The 18,055-nt window shown below is 44.0% G+C and overlaps 1 protein-coding gene across 4 annotated transcripts in view; it reads left to right on the forward strand.

The window, feature by feature from the left end:
* TTC7A (tetratricopeptide repeat domain 7A) overlaps positions 1 to 18,055 on the forward strand; it is a 203,094-nt gene that overhangs the window by 123,479 nt on the left and 61,560 nt on the right. For all 4 annotated transcript variants that reach the window (XR_009277214.1, XM_058835343.1, XM_058835342.1 and 1 more), the window contains one exon: positions 14,500 to 14,597. Coding sequence is in view for 3 of the 4 variants with exons in the window: in XM_058835343.1 (XP_058691326.1) it covers positions 14,500 to 14,597 (98 nt within the window). In the remaining variant the exon portion in view is untranslated. The remainder of the gene's footprint in view (positions 1 to 14,499; positions 14,598 to 18,055) is intronic.

Genomic DNA, 18,055 nt, shown 5'->3' on the forward strand with positions numbered 1-18,055 from the left:
CCCCTGCTGCCAAGGCCTGGTCCTGGCTTCTGATAACAGCTTGGGCTCTATTGTTCTTCTGCTGATAACAGCTTGGGCCCCACTGTCTTTGCCCTCTGGGGTTTCCTTGCTTTGTACCTAGGAGATTCCTTTAAGCTTAAAACTTGTTAGCAAGAAAAAAAATACATACATAGCCAAAAAGTATTTAACATATAATATTCATCTTAATACTTGCGAAAGCCAATATCACAATACAGATTTATAACGACATTCTTCCAAGGGATTCTTCGGAGATATTTTGGGATTGTCATCCCTTTTGCCGGGGCCCCTTCCTGGCTCTACCCTTGCAACCCTCCATGAGTGCTTTGCTTTACCTGTGCTACCCTCCATGGGTGCCCTTCCAGGTTTACCTGTGCTACCTTCTATGGGTGCCCTCCCAGGTTTACCTGTGCTACCCTCCATGGGTGCCTTCCCAGGTTTTCTCCCCGAAGATCCCATTTTACTCACCAGTGAGATTTGAAGTGGTCCTTCCCTGTGGACTCTTCATGGATTCCCCTGGTCCACCACTCGTCTGTCTCCTGGACAGTCTGGGGAACCCAATCAATCACTCAGTGCTGGTCGCCACCAAGGGGAGCTGATCACCGAAACTGGGTGAGGCGCCTTCAGCTCTGCTCGCTGCCTGCTGGCCTGGACAGTGGAAATGTTCCAGAAAAGAGTCCCCATTTGTCAGGAAAATTAACCCACAAACACCAGAGATTTTTGTCCAAAAAGGAGACAGAGGAGTCCTTTTACTTTATTCGAATAAAGGGAGAGGCCATGGGGCATTCCCCTGGGGTCTCTCAAATTTTTGGAGGGCGCAGCCCTTTATCCTAATTTCCGGCTGTATGTCCCTTCTCTCTTTCCCCATAGGCTGAGGTACTTGAGAGGTACAGGTTTCCCAAGATGCCTGATACCTGAGACCATCCACCCCCACCCCCCAATGCATAATCCCCTTCTTAATTCTTAACTCTTGTGGAATTTTATGGTGTTTCCCCAGCATCTCTTTCAGCTTTCAGTGGAATCCATCCCATTGTTTCTGTTATCTCTCAGTGATAGTTTCATCTTACCAGCTTGAGCCACAAGACCCACAGCTTGTTTGTAAAGACAAACCTGTCATTTGTCCACTGTCTCAACTGCATTTCAAAAACATGGACAGTAGATGTCCTGCTGTCCTGCTGTCAGCCTATTGGGATATAGAGTAGATGGGGTCGATTGAGAGATGTCGTAAAAGGTGTTTTATTGCAAAATCAATCTCATGGAAGGGTGAGACATTAAGGTTGTTACTCAAACACAATCACATCAGAAGCTGTCTTAATCCTAGTCACAATGCCTTTTATAAATTTTGTAGCCAATCAACAACTTTTACAAAGCTTGCTAGCATCTTCATAAACTAGTCATAAATTGCTTCATCTTACACAATTCTACCACAATGTGTCTTTTTTCATCCAATCATATAACACTGCAGAAACTTACAGTGCTATATCTTTAATTTCTATGTAACTTTATAACAAGTTCTATTGCTAAACTTTAAAATTTTCTGTCTTGCTTAACATATTTGTTTGCTTTCATGATGCATATTTTTGCTTGCTTAAAACATACTTCTGCTTAAACTAGAAACTTCTGTTCTTCATATCTGTTCCGCTTTATTGCTTCAAGCCTTCTCCAAGGTCTCAAGTCAAACATTTTATCCATCTCTATCTCTGAGCTTATATGTTCAAGCCGTAGAGAGCTTTCTGTGCCTGCATTTCCCATATGAGCCTTTCCAGTGCTTTATGTAGAAAGCAAATCATCTGGCTACTGTCCCTCCAATGGTGAATTGAAAAGTTTTCTTGGCTGATGGCATTGTACTGCAGCTTTTAAAGGTAGTTAGTTTTCAGCCCTTCTCTGGGATAACAAAGCCGTTGGGAGTGGCTGCCTTGCACAATGCATTAACACTGAGTTACCAGCCTGGGATTTTCCAATCTCTTCACTTGTTCTTTGAGTAGGAATATGGTGTATTAGCCAGTGTTTCAGTATGTGCCTGAACAGTGATTGCATGGTGGTGGCTGCTGCATTCAAGTAGCACTCACCTTGTGGCAGTAATATTTGGAAGTGCAGCTGCCTTATTCCTGCATTCTCAGGAATAAGACAGAGCTCTCCATACAGTTCCACCAGCAGCTTCTGGGCCAGGGCACTTATATTAGGGTCAATCCTGTCTAGGTAGGGCTGAAGCATTGGACAGATAATTTAATTTTCCCTTCTATCTGTCACTACATGATAGTCTCAAATGAGTTTATCAGTGTGGAAACCAGAATGAAAGACAAGGGAGGCCCATTCAAGGACAGAGATTGGTGCAGTCCAGTGCCCAGGAATTCAGAGTTCATTAACAGAAACTGTTGTGTTTGATCCCAAAGCCCAAGTAAAAGGTTATTTAGCTATTGTAAATATGATTGCTATTATGATGAATGACAGTAAGTGGCTTTCAGTCTTAGGTTATTACCTGGGAAGGATAAGACTTTGAAAGAAACTGTCCAGGAGACAAAACTCCTGTTTGTTATAAATGCAAAGGCAAATTTGGGATAAAATCAAAAAGAGAAATTTATTAATAAACAACAAAGAATGACAATGAGAGAGAAAAACCACAATAAAAATGGTCAGTGCAGCGCTGGGTGGACAGGGTCTACACTCGAGGTGTAGGGTTCCCAAATCCACGTCTGAGCGCTCTCAGGATTGGGGTTTTATAGGATTTTTAAGTCCTCAGGCTAAAATTCCAAGCAGGCTCCATTCACCAAGTGTTCTTGATTGCTCGGTGAATGGATTTCCTGGCTTGGAAGAATAGACCTAACTTGTGTCCGGACAGAGTCTCCTCATATGCAAAGAGACTCTGTATGTATTTTAATTTTGGGTTATCAAGGCTGAAGTGGTGTGATCCGGGGTTGGTGCCAATGGAAATCTCGGCAGAGTCTCCCCCTTTGTTTCCAGTGATTGTATCTCCAACACTGGTCTGACAGGTGGGCGATTCAGGACTAGCGGCGGATACTTTTCTGAGGCTCGTCTTTGTCGACTTTGATTGTTTCACAACCGAGGTCTGCAGAGACGTTGGTCAGGTCTGGAGTTGGGTTCCTCCTCCGAGCTAGTCCTTTTGTTGTCCTTGATGGCTCCCATCCTGTCTGTTTTCCGAGTTAATGTTTGTTATCTGGGTGTTGGCTACAGTCCTTTTACTTTTGGAGAAGAGCTCCCAGCCAGGCTTGGGAGGAAGGTTTATTTCTTTTTATATACACATCTTTGGTTTTTTATTATTTCAACATATACATCTTATTTATATCTTTACGAATTTTTATTTACACATAATTTATTACAGTCCCCCACTTAATAATTTATCCCATTAAAAATTCGTATTCTATTATTATTTGGAGAGGAATACTAGTATTCCTCCGTACTTTCTTTATTTTCCTGAGCTAACATGTGCTTGGTCTCAAATTCCTCTAATGCCTTGATTGCGTTTTTGCTTTCTTTTTCTTCCTCTAATTTCATCAGTTTAGAAAGAATTGTGGTTTGTCCCTGCGCTTTCTCTGGGTCTATTGGAAGGGTGGCAATCTGCATTCCTTGTACCACTGAATGTATTAACCTGATCAGACAAGGAATCAAACAAGGTAGGAAAATAACTCCAGCAACCGAACATCCTATAAAGAAGACTAGCTTTTTCCACCACGCCCCTTGTCCAAAAATTTGATCCCACCAGGAAGCCTGTAAAATGGAATTCCATTTTTGAACTGGAACATGGGCCACCTTTTTTATTTTGGCAGCTAGTCCCTTTATAGTCTCGCCATAATCGTCAATTTCCATGCAGCACTCAGATTCATTGTATCTCCCGCACACTCCTCCCTCCTCAGCTAGCAAACAGTTGAGAGCCAATCTATTTTGGTAGACAAAAGCTCTCATTTGTGAATGCTGTTTTGCTAGCAATTCCAGGGCTTCCGAAGTATGGTTTGAGACTACTTCTACCACAGCTTGTAACCGAATGAGTCGATTGAGAAGGTAGATGGGGGTTCGGTAACCCCAACTGCCGTCATTTGCCCAGGTAGCGGACCCATAGTATTGTATGATTCGTTCGGCAGGCCACTCCTCCTCTTTCCACTTTTGGTTACCACCAGCCATTGGTAGTTCTCGTCTCAAGTCCCTCTTTTGCCGAGCCAATGTTTCAAAGAGGGGGGCACCTAAAGACTTACTTTCATCTTTAGGTAATGTAAAGAAAAACGGCCGAATTACTCCGAGAGTGCAAGACCCTTTCCATTTTCTTGGCAATTCACTGTATGCTTTCTTTCCGCATACCCAGTAAATTCCGTCCGGTGCTTCCCAACCTTTATTTGATTTTGCCGGATCCTCCCAATAGTCCCTCAAACCTACAAAGGCATGGAAGGGATTTGCCCCCTGGACTTTATTCCAGCAAAGCCCAATTATGTCCACCCATTCACATTTGTTTTCCCGAGAGTAGCTCCAATAACCCTCGGGTGGTTCTGGTTGCCAAACCTTTGTTTTTTTGTCTGAATTTACCGTGAGCGTGTTTACACACGGGGTGTATCCTACTAAATCGGTAAATTCTTTTCCCTCCCGGCTAATGCAAAATGTCCCAATTATCCTTTCGTCGATTACCCAACCCTCGGGTCTCCGTGTTGTTTTGGATAATTTTAATCCAGTCCATTTTAGCAATTGTTCCGGGGTCAATCCCTCTCCCTTCCATGGCCATCTTTCAGCTGATTTCAGACCACCACATATCCAACAGTTGGACAAGCCTAATTCTGTGGCAATTTCTTGCATTAGATCTATGAATAAGTTCTGATTGGGGCTGGGTAAATTCCAGCTGTTGTACTGTTTTTCTAACTGTTCATATTGTTCGCTGAGGGAACTCAGCCTTTCCTGCTCTAACCTTCTTTTCCTGGTTTCCATTTCTCGTTTCTTTAATTCCAGGGTTAGTTGTTTTATTTTACTCTCTGGATCTAACCCTTCACTATCTTTCGAGAAACAGAACACTTGATCGAATTGCAAGCACACTCTATCATCATTGTTTTCTAGCAAATCTAAAATTATAGGATCATTATTCAATGGCATTTTAGTTTCATGTTTTAAGTTTCTTCCCTCCCAGTACATTTTTCCCCCCATGGAGCACGGCTTTACAGTTGCTTTATTGTAACAAATAGGGTTAACTCGATGATATGCTACAAAAATGGATTGTCTCCTTCCCCCAATCCAGACAGTCTTATTACACTGCCCGCAGACCGAGACTGGGGGAACTCCCTTCAGTTCCCTTTTAGTTCGGAGGTGATTCATTTGACTTTTTGGTTCCTCCCAGTTCCGAATTTGATTTTCTGTAATACTTGCTCCCGGATTGGAACACCAAATTTTCTCCCTTAATTTGCACAAATTTAATCGGGTATCATTTAACCAGCATATCCTTCGTGCAGTTCTGGGGGACAAACGGCTAATGTCTCGGCTTTTGTGGCAGCTTGACACTGCTCACACTTCCCCGTGGGCTCCATCCCCGGGGGCACCTCGGGGTCTATCCCCTTGGTCGAGCACATGACTAGGCTCAGGAACATCAGGATTCCCCACCACTTCATCCCTCTGCCTCGCCCTTCGCCCGTATATAAGCATACGGCGGGGTAAGCCATCTTCTCGGCAGCAAGGACTATCTTCAGGGGCCCTTGATGTTCTGATGGCAAATCTTCGTTTAAAGATCGCCCACCGAGAAGCTTTAACCGTGTCGAACCTGCACGGAACTTTTATTGTTCGCCGGCACTCGACTACTAAGGGTTCTGCCTTGCAGTCAAGCTGACCCCTCAAACCGTTTTGATAAAACAGGAACCACTCAGGAGAGTCAAGTTCCAGCAGGCCCGCCCGGGTAGCGAGTATTAAGAATCGATCGGTCTGTTGCAATTCCTTTTCAAAACACTTTGTACATAAACCCCTTGGTTTACGTTCCATCAAACAGTGAGCTACCCAAATTTGTTTACAATAAGCGCATTTGAAGTGAACAAAAGGAAAGCAATAACAATCGAAATTGACACAACTTATCCGATCTCCACTCATTTGCGTTGCCGCCGGAGTTTGATCTTCAAATCTCCTGGGGGGGTAGTAACTTCCCACTCTGTTGAACTGTGATCTGTAATTTTCTTCACTCGGGAGGAGTGAGTCCAACCTTTCTCAGCCGTCCGAACCGCTGTGTCTGTGGTCAGGAGGACGAGGAACGGGCCTTCCCAATGAGGGCTCAGGGGGAGCTCTCTCCACGTTTTGATCAGGACTTTATCTCCTGGTCGAATTTGGTGGATGGGGAATCCGAGAGGGGTACTCTGAGGAATCAATCCTCTTCTCCTTAGTTCCTGTAAGTTTTTATTTATAGAAATGAGATATGGTTGCAGTTGCACATCCTCAATTTGGGGATGTGCCACCAGCATCCCATGCTTATATGGCATTCCATATAGCATCTCGAATGGAGACAAGCCTGTTTCAGAATGTGGCATCGTTCTGATATTCAGCAGTGCCAAGGGGAGACATTTGGTCCAGGGCATTTTCGTTTCAATAATTAATTTGGATAGTTGTGATTTTAGAGTCTGATTCATTCTTTCCACCTGTCCCGAGCTTTGGGGATGCCAGGGAGTGTGATATTGCCACCTTATTCCTAATGCTTCCGACAATTGTTTAATAATTTTTGAGGTAAAATGAGTGCCTTGATCGGAGTCGATATGGTCTACGATCCCATATCTTGGAATTATTTCTTCAAGTAGAATCTTAGATACTGTTTGAGCCGTTGCTTTTGTTCTGGGAAAAGCTTCCACCCAATGTGTCAGCTTATCCACTATCACTAATAAAAATTTATTCCTACCAATTTTTGGTAATTCTGTGAAATCTACTTGAATTCTTTCAAATGGTCGGTACGAGAGTGGCCGACCTCCCCAATTCGATTGTTTAAAATTTGATCGATTTACTTTCTGGCATATCACACAGCCTTGCACCTCTTGTTTTGCAAGCTCGAAAATTCCTTTACACCCGAAAAATTTTAAAAATTGTTCAGCCAGTGCCCTGGTTCCCCAATGCGTTTGTTCGTGTAGCCTTTTGAGTATTCCCTTTGCTACCCCCTTTGGGACTAGCTCCCTCCCGTCGGGTAACCACCATTTCCCTTCTTTTAGGTAACCTCCTACCTTCTTGAAATCTTCCAGCTCCTTCTCGGATGGAAGCAAGGAGACTTCTGGTGGTTCTCCCGGAGTTATCTCAGGAATACTTACCGTCAACAAAGCAGCTCGTTTAGCTTCTTTGTCCGCTAGATTGTTTCCCCTTGTGTGGAACTGCCACCCCGTTTGGTGTCCCCTTACATGAACAACCGATATCTCTTGTGGCTCTCTGACTGCTCCTAGAATTCGCCTGATTATTTCTTCATGTATTAGATCTTTTCCTTTTGTGTTGATCAACCCCCTCTCTTCCCATATTTTTCCAAAAGTATGCACTACTCCAAATGCATACCTTGAGTCGGTGAAAATGGTTCCCCTCTTCCCTTTCAGGCCCTGAAGTGCTCTTAAGAGAGCAAACAGCTCGCAAGGCTGAGCCGACCAGTTTGCTTTCAGGGGGCCTGATTCTATAATTTGTCCAGTTATGCCGTCTATAATAGCATAGCCTGATTTTCGTTTCCCTTCCACCATTCTCGAGGAGCCATCAATGAACCATTTTTCTCCTCCTTCCAATTCCTGATCCTCTAGATCAGGCCTTACCTTCGTTTGCAGCTCTACTGTCTCAATGCAATTATGAAGCAGCTCACCTGTTGGTTCTCCAAACAAAAATTGTGCTGGATTTTGTGCAGCAGTTGTTTTCAGTTCTAAGTCTGGTGAGCTGATTAACATGGCTTCATACTTCAGAAGCCTTGAATCAGTTAACCATTTTTCTGCTTTTTGTTGTAAGATATTTCTTACATCATGTGGAGTAAAGGCTGTCACAGGAGCTCCAAAAGTTACCTTTTTGGCTTCTCCAACCAGTAAGGCTACTGCCACAATTGCCTGCAGGCAAGTAGGCCAGCCTCGACTGACTGGATCTAGGATTTTTGACAAAAATCCTACAGGCTTTCTCTTTCCTGCCCATTCCTGGGTCAGAACTCCCTGTGCTGTTTGTCCGCTTACGTCCACAAACAGCTGAAATTCTTTATTTGTGTCCGGTAAGGTTAGTACCGGAGCGGTTATGAGGGCATTCTTTAATTCTTGAAATTTAGTTTCATCTTGCATTGTCCATTTCAATCTGTCAGTGTTTAATCTTTCATACAAAAATTTTACTTTTTCACTGAATCCTTCAATCCACTGTCTGCAATATCCCAGGAGCCCTAAAAATTGCCTGATCTGTCTTTTCGTTTTTGGGGCTGGGAGCACGAGGATCCCGGCCACTCTGTCAGGGTCCAATTTCTTTTTCCCCTGAGATATCTAATGTCCAAGATATTTTACCTCGGGCTCTGTGAATTGCAGCTTGGATTTGGATACTTTCAAACCCTTTTGTCCCAGAAAATTCAATAAAGAAATTTTACTCTTTTTCACCTTTTCTTCCAATGCCCCAGCAATCAGTAAGTCATCCACATATTGTAGTAATTTTGTCCCCTCCTCTGGAATAAATTTGGTGAGTAGCTGCTCCAAAGCCTGCCCAATCAGGTTTGGAGATTCTACAAACCCCTGTGGGAGGACAGTCCACCTTAGCCGTTGCTTTCTGTTGGTGTCCGGATCTTCCCACTGGAAGGCAAAGAAGTTTCTACTCTTTTCATCTAAAGGGCAGGTCCAGAAAGCATCTTTCAAATCGATTACACTATACCATATATCCTCCGGTGAGAGTCTATTTAGTAAAGTATAAGGATTTGCCACCACCGGAAACCTGGTTCGGGTTCTAGCATTTACTGCTCTGAGATCCTGAACCAGTCGGAAGCTCCCATCTGCTTTCTTTACTGCCAGGATGGGGGTGTTATGTTGGGACATGCAGGGTTCGAGGGTACCCCCTCTAAGGAGGTCATCGATTACTAATTTCAAACCCCTTCTCCCTTCTATCGGGATGGGATATTGTTTGATCCTTATCGGATCCTCTGGGTTTTCTATTTCAATTTTGATGGGGGTAATATTTAACTTCCCCACCTCCCCTTTCGAATGCCACACTTTGGGATCAATTTCCCTTTCATCTTTTGGAGTCAAATGGAATATCTTTATTACCAATTTGGAATTCTTCACAACAATATTTATACCTAATGCAACAATCATATCTCTTCCCAATAAATTGTAATCAGCTTCTTCTACTAACAACAAATTTCCTAAACATATTTTATTTTGAGACTCAATTTCCACATCTTTTATTACAGAGACCTTGAAGGGATCTCCCTTAGCACCAATTACAACTACTTTTTCTTTACTTGCCACGCATCCCCTGGGTAATTTCTGCAGGGTGCTTCTTTCAGCTCCCGTGTCAACCAAGAATTCTATTTCTTGGCGATGGGGACCCACTTTTAATTTTATCAAGGGCTCTTTTGCTGTTACCATCCCCATCTGAAAAAGCCCAAGACTTCCCTAGTCTTCTTGAAATACTTTTTCATCTTTTAATTTTTGACGACAGTTCCGCTGAATGTGTCCTACTTTCTTACAGTAAAAACACTCTGGAGGATCCTTTCGCGGGGCGGAGCCGTCCTTTTGAGACTCTTGCGGCTTTTTCGGCGCTGTTTTAAATTTGCCTTGTGCCTGTTCCTGTTTTTGAGTCTCCTTTACTGCAGCCACTAATATTTTGGCCTGGAGTTTCTGTTTCTCATCCTCTCTCCTCATGTAAATCTTTTGAGCTTCCCTTAGAAGCTCTTGGAGACCTTTCTCCTGCCACCCATCAATCTTTTCTAATTTCCTTCGGATATCCTCCCATGATTTTGCCACAAATTGGGTTTTGAGCAAGACTTCCCCCACCGGAGAGCTAGGATCAGTCCCAGAGTAAATCTGCAGACTTCGTCGCAATCTCTCCAACCATTCGGTGGGTGATTCTTCCTTTCCCTGGCATTCCCCAAATACCTTACTGATATTTTGACCTCGGGGAACCGCTTCCCTTATTCCTTGCACAATGATATTTCTTAAATCAATCATACTTCTCCTACCATCCTCTGTTTGGGCGTTCCAGCTCGGGCTCACGCTAGGCCATTTCTGATCGCCTGGCGTCCCCTGTGGGTTTCGCCGCTCCCAGTCTCTGATACCAGCTTGTTTAATCATTTCTCTTTCTTCTTGACTAAACAGGGATCTCAGGATAGCCATGAGATCCTCATATGTATAAATACTGCTTCCTAAAAACTCATCCAATCTCTCAGCCACTCCAAACGGATCATCTAACAATCGTCCCATCTCTTTCTTAAACGCTCGCACATCCCCTGAGTTAAGGGGTACATTCACGAACCCAATCACTCCAGGGGCGGTTGGCACTTCCCTGAGAGGGAACATTCTGTGTCTATTCTCATTCTCTTCCCACTCTTCATTCATCTGTTTAGACTTAAAACGAGTCCTACTCGCAGGGGGGGAATTGGGGTTTTTGAGAGTCTGCTCCTTTATTATTGATGTACAGTCCGTTGCCACCAGGTTACCATGAAGGATTCCCTCTGCTAAATTCGAGGGACCTGGCTGCGGCAGTCGGAGGGGCAATGGGGGATAAGGAGATCCCCGACCTCGCACCACCATAGATTCTGGAGAAACGGCGGCGGCTGCGGTTCCCACAGGAGGAGCCAGAGGGGGGGCCACCGGAACCACTGCTGGTGCCGACTCCCCTGTTCGTGATGTGTGTGCTTCACCCGGTTGTCCCAGTGAACCCGTGGGAGCTGATGACACCACTTGATCCACCGCAGAAGGCCCTGCCGGCCCATGGTATGGAGGGGGTAAATGATCAAGGGGTTCCCAGGTTTCTGTTTTTGTTCTACCTTTTAATTTCATTGGGAATAGCCCTACCCTGGCCATTAGCCAGAGCTTGGCATATTCCTTCTCCTCGGAGTCCGAGGGGACCTTACTCTCCACATGAGAGAGTAATTCGTTACACGTCCACCTTTCAAATGTTCCTAATATCGGCCAAGTGAGATGGGTTCTCAATTCCTGCCCACCCCAAACCTCGGCACAATAGTAGATCATTTTTGCCTTGGATTTCTTTTTCCTTTCAGGGCAATTTTCCCAATACTTCAGCATCCAACCTAAAGGACTTTCTGGTGGGATGTCTAGCAACTCCTTCGCCTTCTCAGAAGGGCTCCCTTCCTCACCTTTCTTCTGCAATTTACTTTTTCTCTGTCCCATGTTAAAAAAACCTTACCTATCCTGCGTTGTGTTCGTTCTGCTTTTCTTTACTCAGGAAAATCAAAGACCGTCAATACTCACCTCTCGGTTAGCTGCACCGGGGTCCTCTGTCTCGATTTTCCTCCGGACCTTCTCTTAGGTCCTTGTGGCTGGAAGGGTTTACTAATTCCCGAGCTCAACTGGACGTCCTCTTCCCCTTCCAGCCCCTTGTGATCGGTTGCCCAGGGCTCCCTTTAGCCCCAGGCTTTACAAACGTGAAGAGAGAGTCTTTTTCACACCAACTCGCTTCCTCCGTGGCCGGCCAATTCCCTCGCGGGAGGATGGAAACGCGGCCTTGGAGTCCGCTCTCGCTCCGTGATCAGATCACATCTCACACACGCTTGCCCAATCACCCGCTCAACCTCACAATACTTACCGCAATTTTCTTGCGAGGGTGTCTTCGTGCACTGTTGACTTTTTATGAGCTACCAAGCCGCGGCTTTTCCTGAAGGCTCCGTGCCTTCCCGAGCTCCTCTGGATCCGTTTTCTCTTTTATTGTGGTTTTTACCCCAGCCTAAATTTGGTTCGGATGTCGGAGCAAACTGCGGAGGCTCTCGGCTCCCCAGGCCGCCGAAATCAGCGGGGGTACCCGACCTGGATAGCGAGGTTCTCCCACAGTTTTCCGATCCGAGTCACGGCACCAATCTGTTATAAATGCAAAGGCAAATTTGGGATAAAATCAAAAAGAGAAATTTATTAATAAACAACAAAGAATGACAATGAGAGAGAAAAACCACAATAAAAATGGTCAGTGCAGCGCTGGGTGGACAGGGTCTACACTCGAGGTGTAGGGTTCCCAAATCCACGTCTGAGCGCTCTCAGGATTGGGGTTTTATAGGATTTTTAAGTCCTCAGGCTAAAATTCCAAGCAGGCTCCATTCACCAAGTGTTCTTGATTGCTCGGTGAATAGATTTCCTGGCTTGGAAGAATAGACCTAACCAGTGTCCGGACAGAGTCTCCTCATATGCAAAGAGACTCTGTATGTATTTTAATTTTGCGTTATCAAGGATGAAGTGATGTGATCCGGGGTTGGTGCCGATGGGAATCTCGGCGGAGTCTCCCCCTTTGTTTCCAGTGATTGTATCTCCAACACTGGTCTGACAGGTGGGCGATTCAGGACTAGCGGCGGATACTTTTCTGAGGCTCGTCTTTGTCGACTTTGATTGTTTCACAACCGAGGTCTGCAGAGACGTTGGTCAGGTCCAGAGTTGGGTTCCTCCTCCGAGCTAGTCCTTTTGTTGTCCTTGATGGCTCCCATCCTGTCTATTTTCCGAGTTGTTTGTTATCTGGGTGTTGGCTACAGTCCTTTTACTTTTGGAGAAGAGCTCCCAGCCAGGCTTGGGAGGAAGGTTTATTTCTTTTTATATACACATCTTTGGTTTTTTATTATTTCAACATATACATCTTATTTATATCTTTACGAATTTTTATTTACACATAATTTATTACATGTTCAATGCCTTTATTGAGATTCAGCTCTTGGGGTTGGGGGGCCTGAGGAGTTGCTTGCATCACAGCCGTTCCCACACTGGCAGCTCCAAGGAGGAGGCACAATTCAGCTTTGCAGCACACCCTGAAGAGCTGGGGCTTCCGTCCTCATGAGAGTAGCCAGGAGGCCTGTTGGACTGGCTCGTTGTCTAGGGTGTCAGTCCTTTCCAGTCATCTTTAGTCATGGTGATCCATGAAGATGGTTTCTAAGCAGGCTTAGGTGATGCAGGAAGATGAGCTTTCACCATAGCTTGCTAGAATATGTTTCCTTGTCCTTTTATTCCTCTGTTAGCTCATTGTTTTGGTGTCTTGCATGCCTTAGTTTGCATATTGCTCGGTTGCACAGCTTCCTGGGAGTTGCTTTGTTCCAGTGTGGCTCATGGGAGTTGCTTTGTTATTGTGGCCCAGCCCCCATGGGAGCAGCTTTGTTACATAGTAGCAGGGAAGTAAGGGAAAGGGTAGAGGAATGTCTCATAAGAACCTTTAAAACACTTCAGAAACTGGTAAGTAATTAACATTACTAACAACTATCAGAGTAAACAAGGGGTACAACAAGCAAGGTTTACAAATGGGATAAGAACATTAACTGTACATAACTATACACAGTGTTTTAACCGGGGTGGATTTCTTGAGAGATTTTATTCGTGACAACTTGGTTTATCTTTTGCTGTTGTTTTCTGTGATAACAGAATAATCGTGTTTAAAACCAAATAGCAGTCCCAAGCTAATTCTGCCAGATCGATACAGATTCAAGGGAATTCTGTGTAATCTCTACCAAAGGACTCATCACTGAAAGATGGGGGCATCCACACCAATCATGTCTCTCTGACATCTTACATACTAGAAGGAATATTGTCCAAGGTCTGAGGTGCGGGCTTGGAAGTAGAAAAAGTAGAAAGAGTAGCCAGCGTAGTCACTTTTCCTTTTGCTATTTGGTGTTGTAATGGATGATAAGAGGAGATGTCATTGCTACTGATCCTTGGGAGCTGGCGGACTATGTGGTGACAGGAAATCTCAGGAGATCTGTGTTAAGTGATTTTTTTTTTTTTTTTTTTTTTTTTTTTTTTTTTTTGTGAGTTGCTCTTTGTAAGGCCTGTCCTCTGAGGACAGGAGTCTAGTAGAAGAACAGACCAGAGGTTCCCTGTTTCATAAAGCAGTGCTATCTGGTAGCTTTTATCTTCCTCCTCTTTTTGAACAGAACAAAGGTGAAAGGGGAGAAAATAAGCCCTTTGAAATGAAAATATGAAGAAATTAGCACCTAGGTGGAAGGTGGTAATGGGTCTGTTTCAAAAGGATCAACAGAGTAGACCTGTGAACAAATTATTCTGCAGAGAAGCTCAAGCGGTGGTGATTCTTGCTGGGTGTGGGTCTGTTAGTGGGCCTCCTCTGGTCTGACTTCAAGCTGCCAACATGTTTCTTGTCCAGTGGTTTGCAAAGACTCCCGATAGCCAAATAAACTAAATACCAGTGTGTGCTGGGCAGTCTCTGAGCTTCTTATTCATTGCCAGTGGGGCGGGTGTTAATACATTCAATAAACTAATTTCTCACAACTGGAAACCTTGATTTTACACTTCTCATGGCAGCTAAACTATTGCCTGCTTTGAAGGGAACGTTTCTCCACTGAGAGATGTCCAGGTAACATAGTTTTGTTTCTTTTTACAGTGGCTCTGAGAAGGGAAGTAGTGTGATTGAAACACCTGTAATCAAAAAGCACAATGGACTGCATCTCACTCTTCCAGATGCTCATGACACTGATTCTGGTAAGGAAACAAGATTTGTGCTTTCCTATCCTAAACACGTGCTTTTGTGAGAGATGAATGCTTAATTTTCTTTGGAGAGGGTGGTGGGCCTGTATACGTCCATGTTGCTGGGCTGCTGGTCAGGAGGTTCAGGTCTGCCTCCGTGGCCAGCTCTGCCGTAGAATGTGTCACTGTGGTTTGCCTGTACCTTTGCTTTGCCATAACACAGATAGGAGTTTCTGCTTTCTTTCACAAAGCTCTCTGAGATGTACAATTCTGTTTGTTTTATGGGGTTTTTTTTTCCCCTCCTTCCCTCCCTGAGCCTGTCTTCCCATTTAATTCTTTTTAGATGTCCTGATAAAGCCAGCTGCTGTTGTTGGTTTCGGAAAGCTGAATGAGAGTGTCAATTCCTATTAGATGGTGATTTGTTTTGGGATTTGTGTATAAACCTTGTGATGCTTTATTATATGGTAAATGCATAGTCACTGTAATAGATAAAGTCAGATGGAAATAACTGAGACATCAAAGCTGATCTTGGCAGTAAGGGGGAAAGAAAGCTTTCAGAGAGCGCTGCTGACTTGTGATTTTTGTTGTAAGTCTCGTGATATTTGGTACTTCTTGAAGACCCTAGCTCAAAATAAGATGTTGATGTGAGAAACTTGCCTTTTAACTTGGAGGATTTTTTAGGGAATCAAATGCCTATCCTTGTGGATGTGGAAGAAGCACTTGGCAAAGAAAGTGAACCTCAAACTCAGAAACTGGACAAGAAAAAAAGCTAACATATCAATCTCATGGATCTCTAGGGAATTAGAGTTTGTATGAGTCTTAATTGTGCTGTAAGCCATGGTGCTGCCTGCCAGAAAGGGCAATTAATGTAAGGTACAAGCTTTGAATCAGCTTTTCGTGCACCTAAAGTGATTTGCACTGAATGCAGTTTGGTTTTAGCCAAGAAATATATTCCTCCTCCACTTTGAGAGTACAGGTTTCCGTGCTAACATAGTTGCCCCCACAATGGATGCAAAGAATGGAGCTTGTACTGAAATTACACCACCCACCTTAGTGATGGGCTGGCAATGGCTGATTTCAGCAGGTCTCTTTGGCCCCCTTCTCTGCAGGCTTTGGGTGCTGCTGTTCTCCCATCTGCAGAAGGGAAGCAGCTGGGTCTGCTGTCTGTTGGGAGCCTGTTTGAAGACAGTAGTGGGTGAGATTGGAGGGTACAGCTCTAGCCCCTCTTGCCCTTGTGCTTCCCCAGAGCCGGGGCTGTGGCTGCCTGCTTTGGATGAGGGAGGAGGTCTGATACTTCTGCATCACTGTGGAACAGGCAGTGCCATCTGTTGTAAAATCTCTTGGGAGCATGCAGCAGCATCCATCGCTGTACTGTGCAGGCACTCTGTCATCTCTGGGCTTATCACTGAAGGGTGTGGGTTACTGTGGCCAAGTTTGACACTGGCCTCTCCCTCAGCTAGACCACAGTAAGATTATTTGCTGTGCCAAAATTTTAGGTTTGCTGCCAGTAAGATTAATTTCTCTTTATGTTCTTCATCTTCTAACTGAAGCAGTATTCCTAACTAAATTCACTGATATCAGTTAGCTGCCTTGCTGTTTCATTCTTTTTCTGATTGTCTTATAATGCTTTTGCCTGAAGTGATTTAGGCTTGGGAGTTCTGTGTTTCTTACAAGCCTAGTAAATCTAATGAGCTACATTTCTATTTTGATAGAAATTTTCTCACTAATGAAAAATATTAAACTTGGTCTTTTTGGTCTTAAAATACCCTAGAACAGTGCTTCAAAATAATTTAGATTTTTTATGGCTTATGTGCAGAGCTCATCACAACAAAATCAGTTTATTTCATCAGTTATTTCCAAAATATGTGGAGGGGTTTATTGTAAAATGTGAAGTTTATATTCTGTCTAGTAGAGCTGTTAAATAGAGAAAGAGACTGCACTAAAATAACAAATTAATATGATATCTTCATATACTAACATTTGCATGTATTTTGAGGCATGACATTAAATTTCTGTGAGACAGGTTTTGTGGAGAGATTTTTTAGCACATTTCTTTAGGAGGAGATATCTTATAATGAGACATTCAGATACTTTTTTTTTTTTAATACTGCTTTGAAGTTTTTCCATGTCGCCCCACGACCCTGAGGTCAGTGTCCTGCCAGTGTGACACAGGCTGATCTCCTCTCTCAGGATATAGTGTGTTAGAAGTAAACTCCTTTGTGGCTTCAGTAGCCAGCAGCTCACCCCCAGGGCACTGTATTGCTTGCCTGAGATTCTGAGATGTCGCTTAAGCCCCTTTCCAGAAGGGCCAGGCTGGCAAAAACCTTCTCTTACAGAGTTTATTTGGTTAGGCAAGCTTTAAGGAGAACTGCTTTGAGCATCCCAGCAGAGATGGGCAAGTACAGTGGTGGCAAAAGTGGAGTTTGTGCTGGTTTGGAGAGAGCCTGATCATCTGCCATATATGTCTAGAACAAGGAGTGTATCTGTCTGAGGCTGAGCAGGGATGGTGTGGTCTTTGCTTAAAATATTTTGCTTCCTCTTGTAGGCTGGAAAAGAAGGAAAGAAAAGTAAGCATCAAAGGATTGGAATGCTAAGGGATGTTAAATGCAAGGAGCCTCCATGTAAATTGCTAAGTAACTTCAGTCTCATTTGTCTGGGTGTGCAGATGCCCACTGTACTGGGCAGGATCAGTCTCAGTTTCAAATTCCCCTGTTGGCAACTACTGGTCTAATTAAGATAAGATGAGGAGCAGCTAACCCGGGTTTCTTTGAGAGCAACTATGCTTTTATATTCCTGATGCTTTTATATTCCTGTGAAGTGTGCTTTGTGGGGGAAGGATGCTTTAGTAGATTCTAACTGGATCTACTTAGGCAGTGTGTGAACCTCTCCAAAATGTGCAAAGGTGCCTTACAGTGATTTAGTTTTCTTGGATTGATTGGTAAGGAAAAGAGGATTTCCCTGAGCTCTATGAAGATGTGAATAAGATACCAGCCTATCTGCCCACCCAGCATTGCACTTGGGTGCTTGAAAGAAGCACAGCTCCACAAAGCCTCTCTGGGAGAGGGCAGCCTTGGTAGAAAAGTGTAGTTCTGAAAGTTGCGTTCAAAGCATGCTAATATAGGAATCTGATTAGGCTGACTGCACAATCCACAAAGTATGTGTAATTTTTTTCAAGTTTGCCAATCTAGAAGGCAAGAAATCTACCCTAACTTCAAAGCTCTGCTAATAACATCACTAGCTGTTCATGTGTCCATTTTCTTGTCTGTGCACTGCGGAGAAGCTGACTGTGTTTTGAATGGCTGGAGAGAAATGCTTGGTAGTTTTCCCTATGTCAAACAGCTCTAGTCTGACTTGAATTTCTGGGAGTTTCAGTGAAATTCTCACTGGTGGAGATAAGGATGGAGGAGAGGAGTGTGAATGGGCAACGTGGGAAAGGAGACTCATGCAGTGAAACAGGCTGAAGCTGGATCAAT

The sequence above is a fragment of the Poecile atricapillus genome, chromosome 3 (assembly GCF_030490865.1).
Source record: "Poecile atricapillus isolate bPoeAtr1 chromosome 3, bPoeAtr1.hap1, whole genome shotgun sequence".
Taxonomy (NCBI): Eukaryota; Metazoa; Chordata; class Aves; order Passeriformes; family Paridae; genus Poecile; species Poecile atricapillus.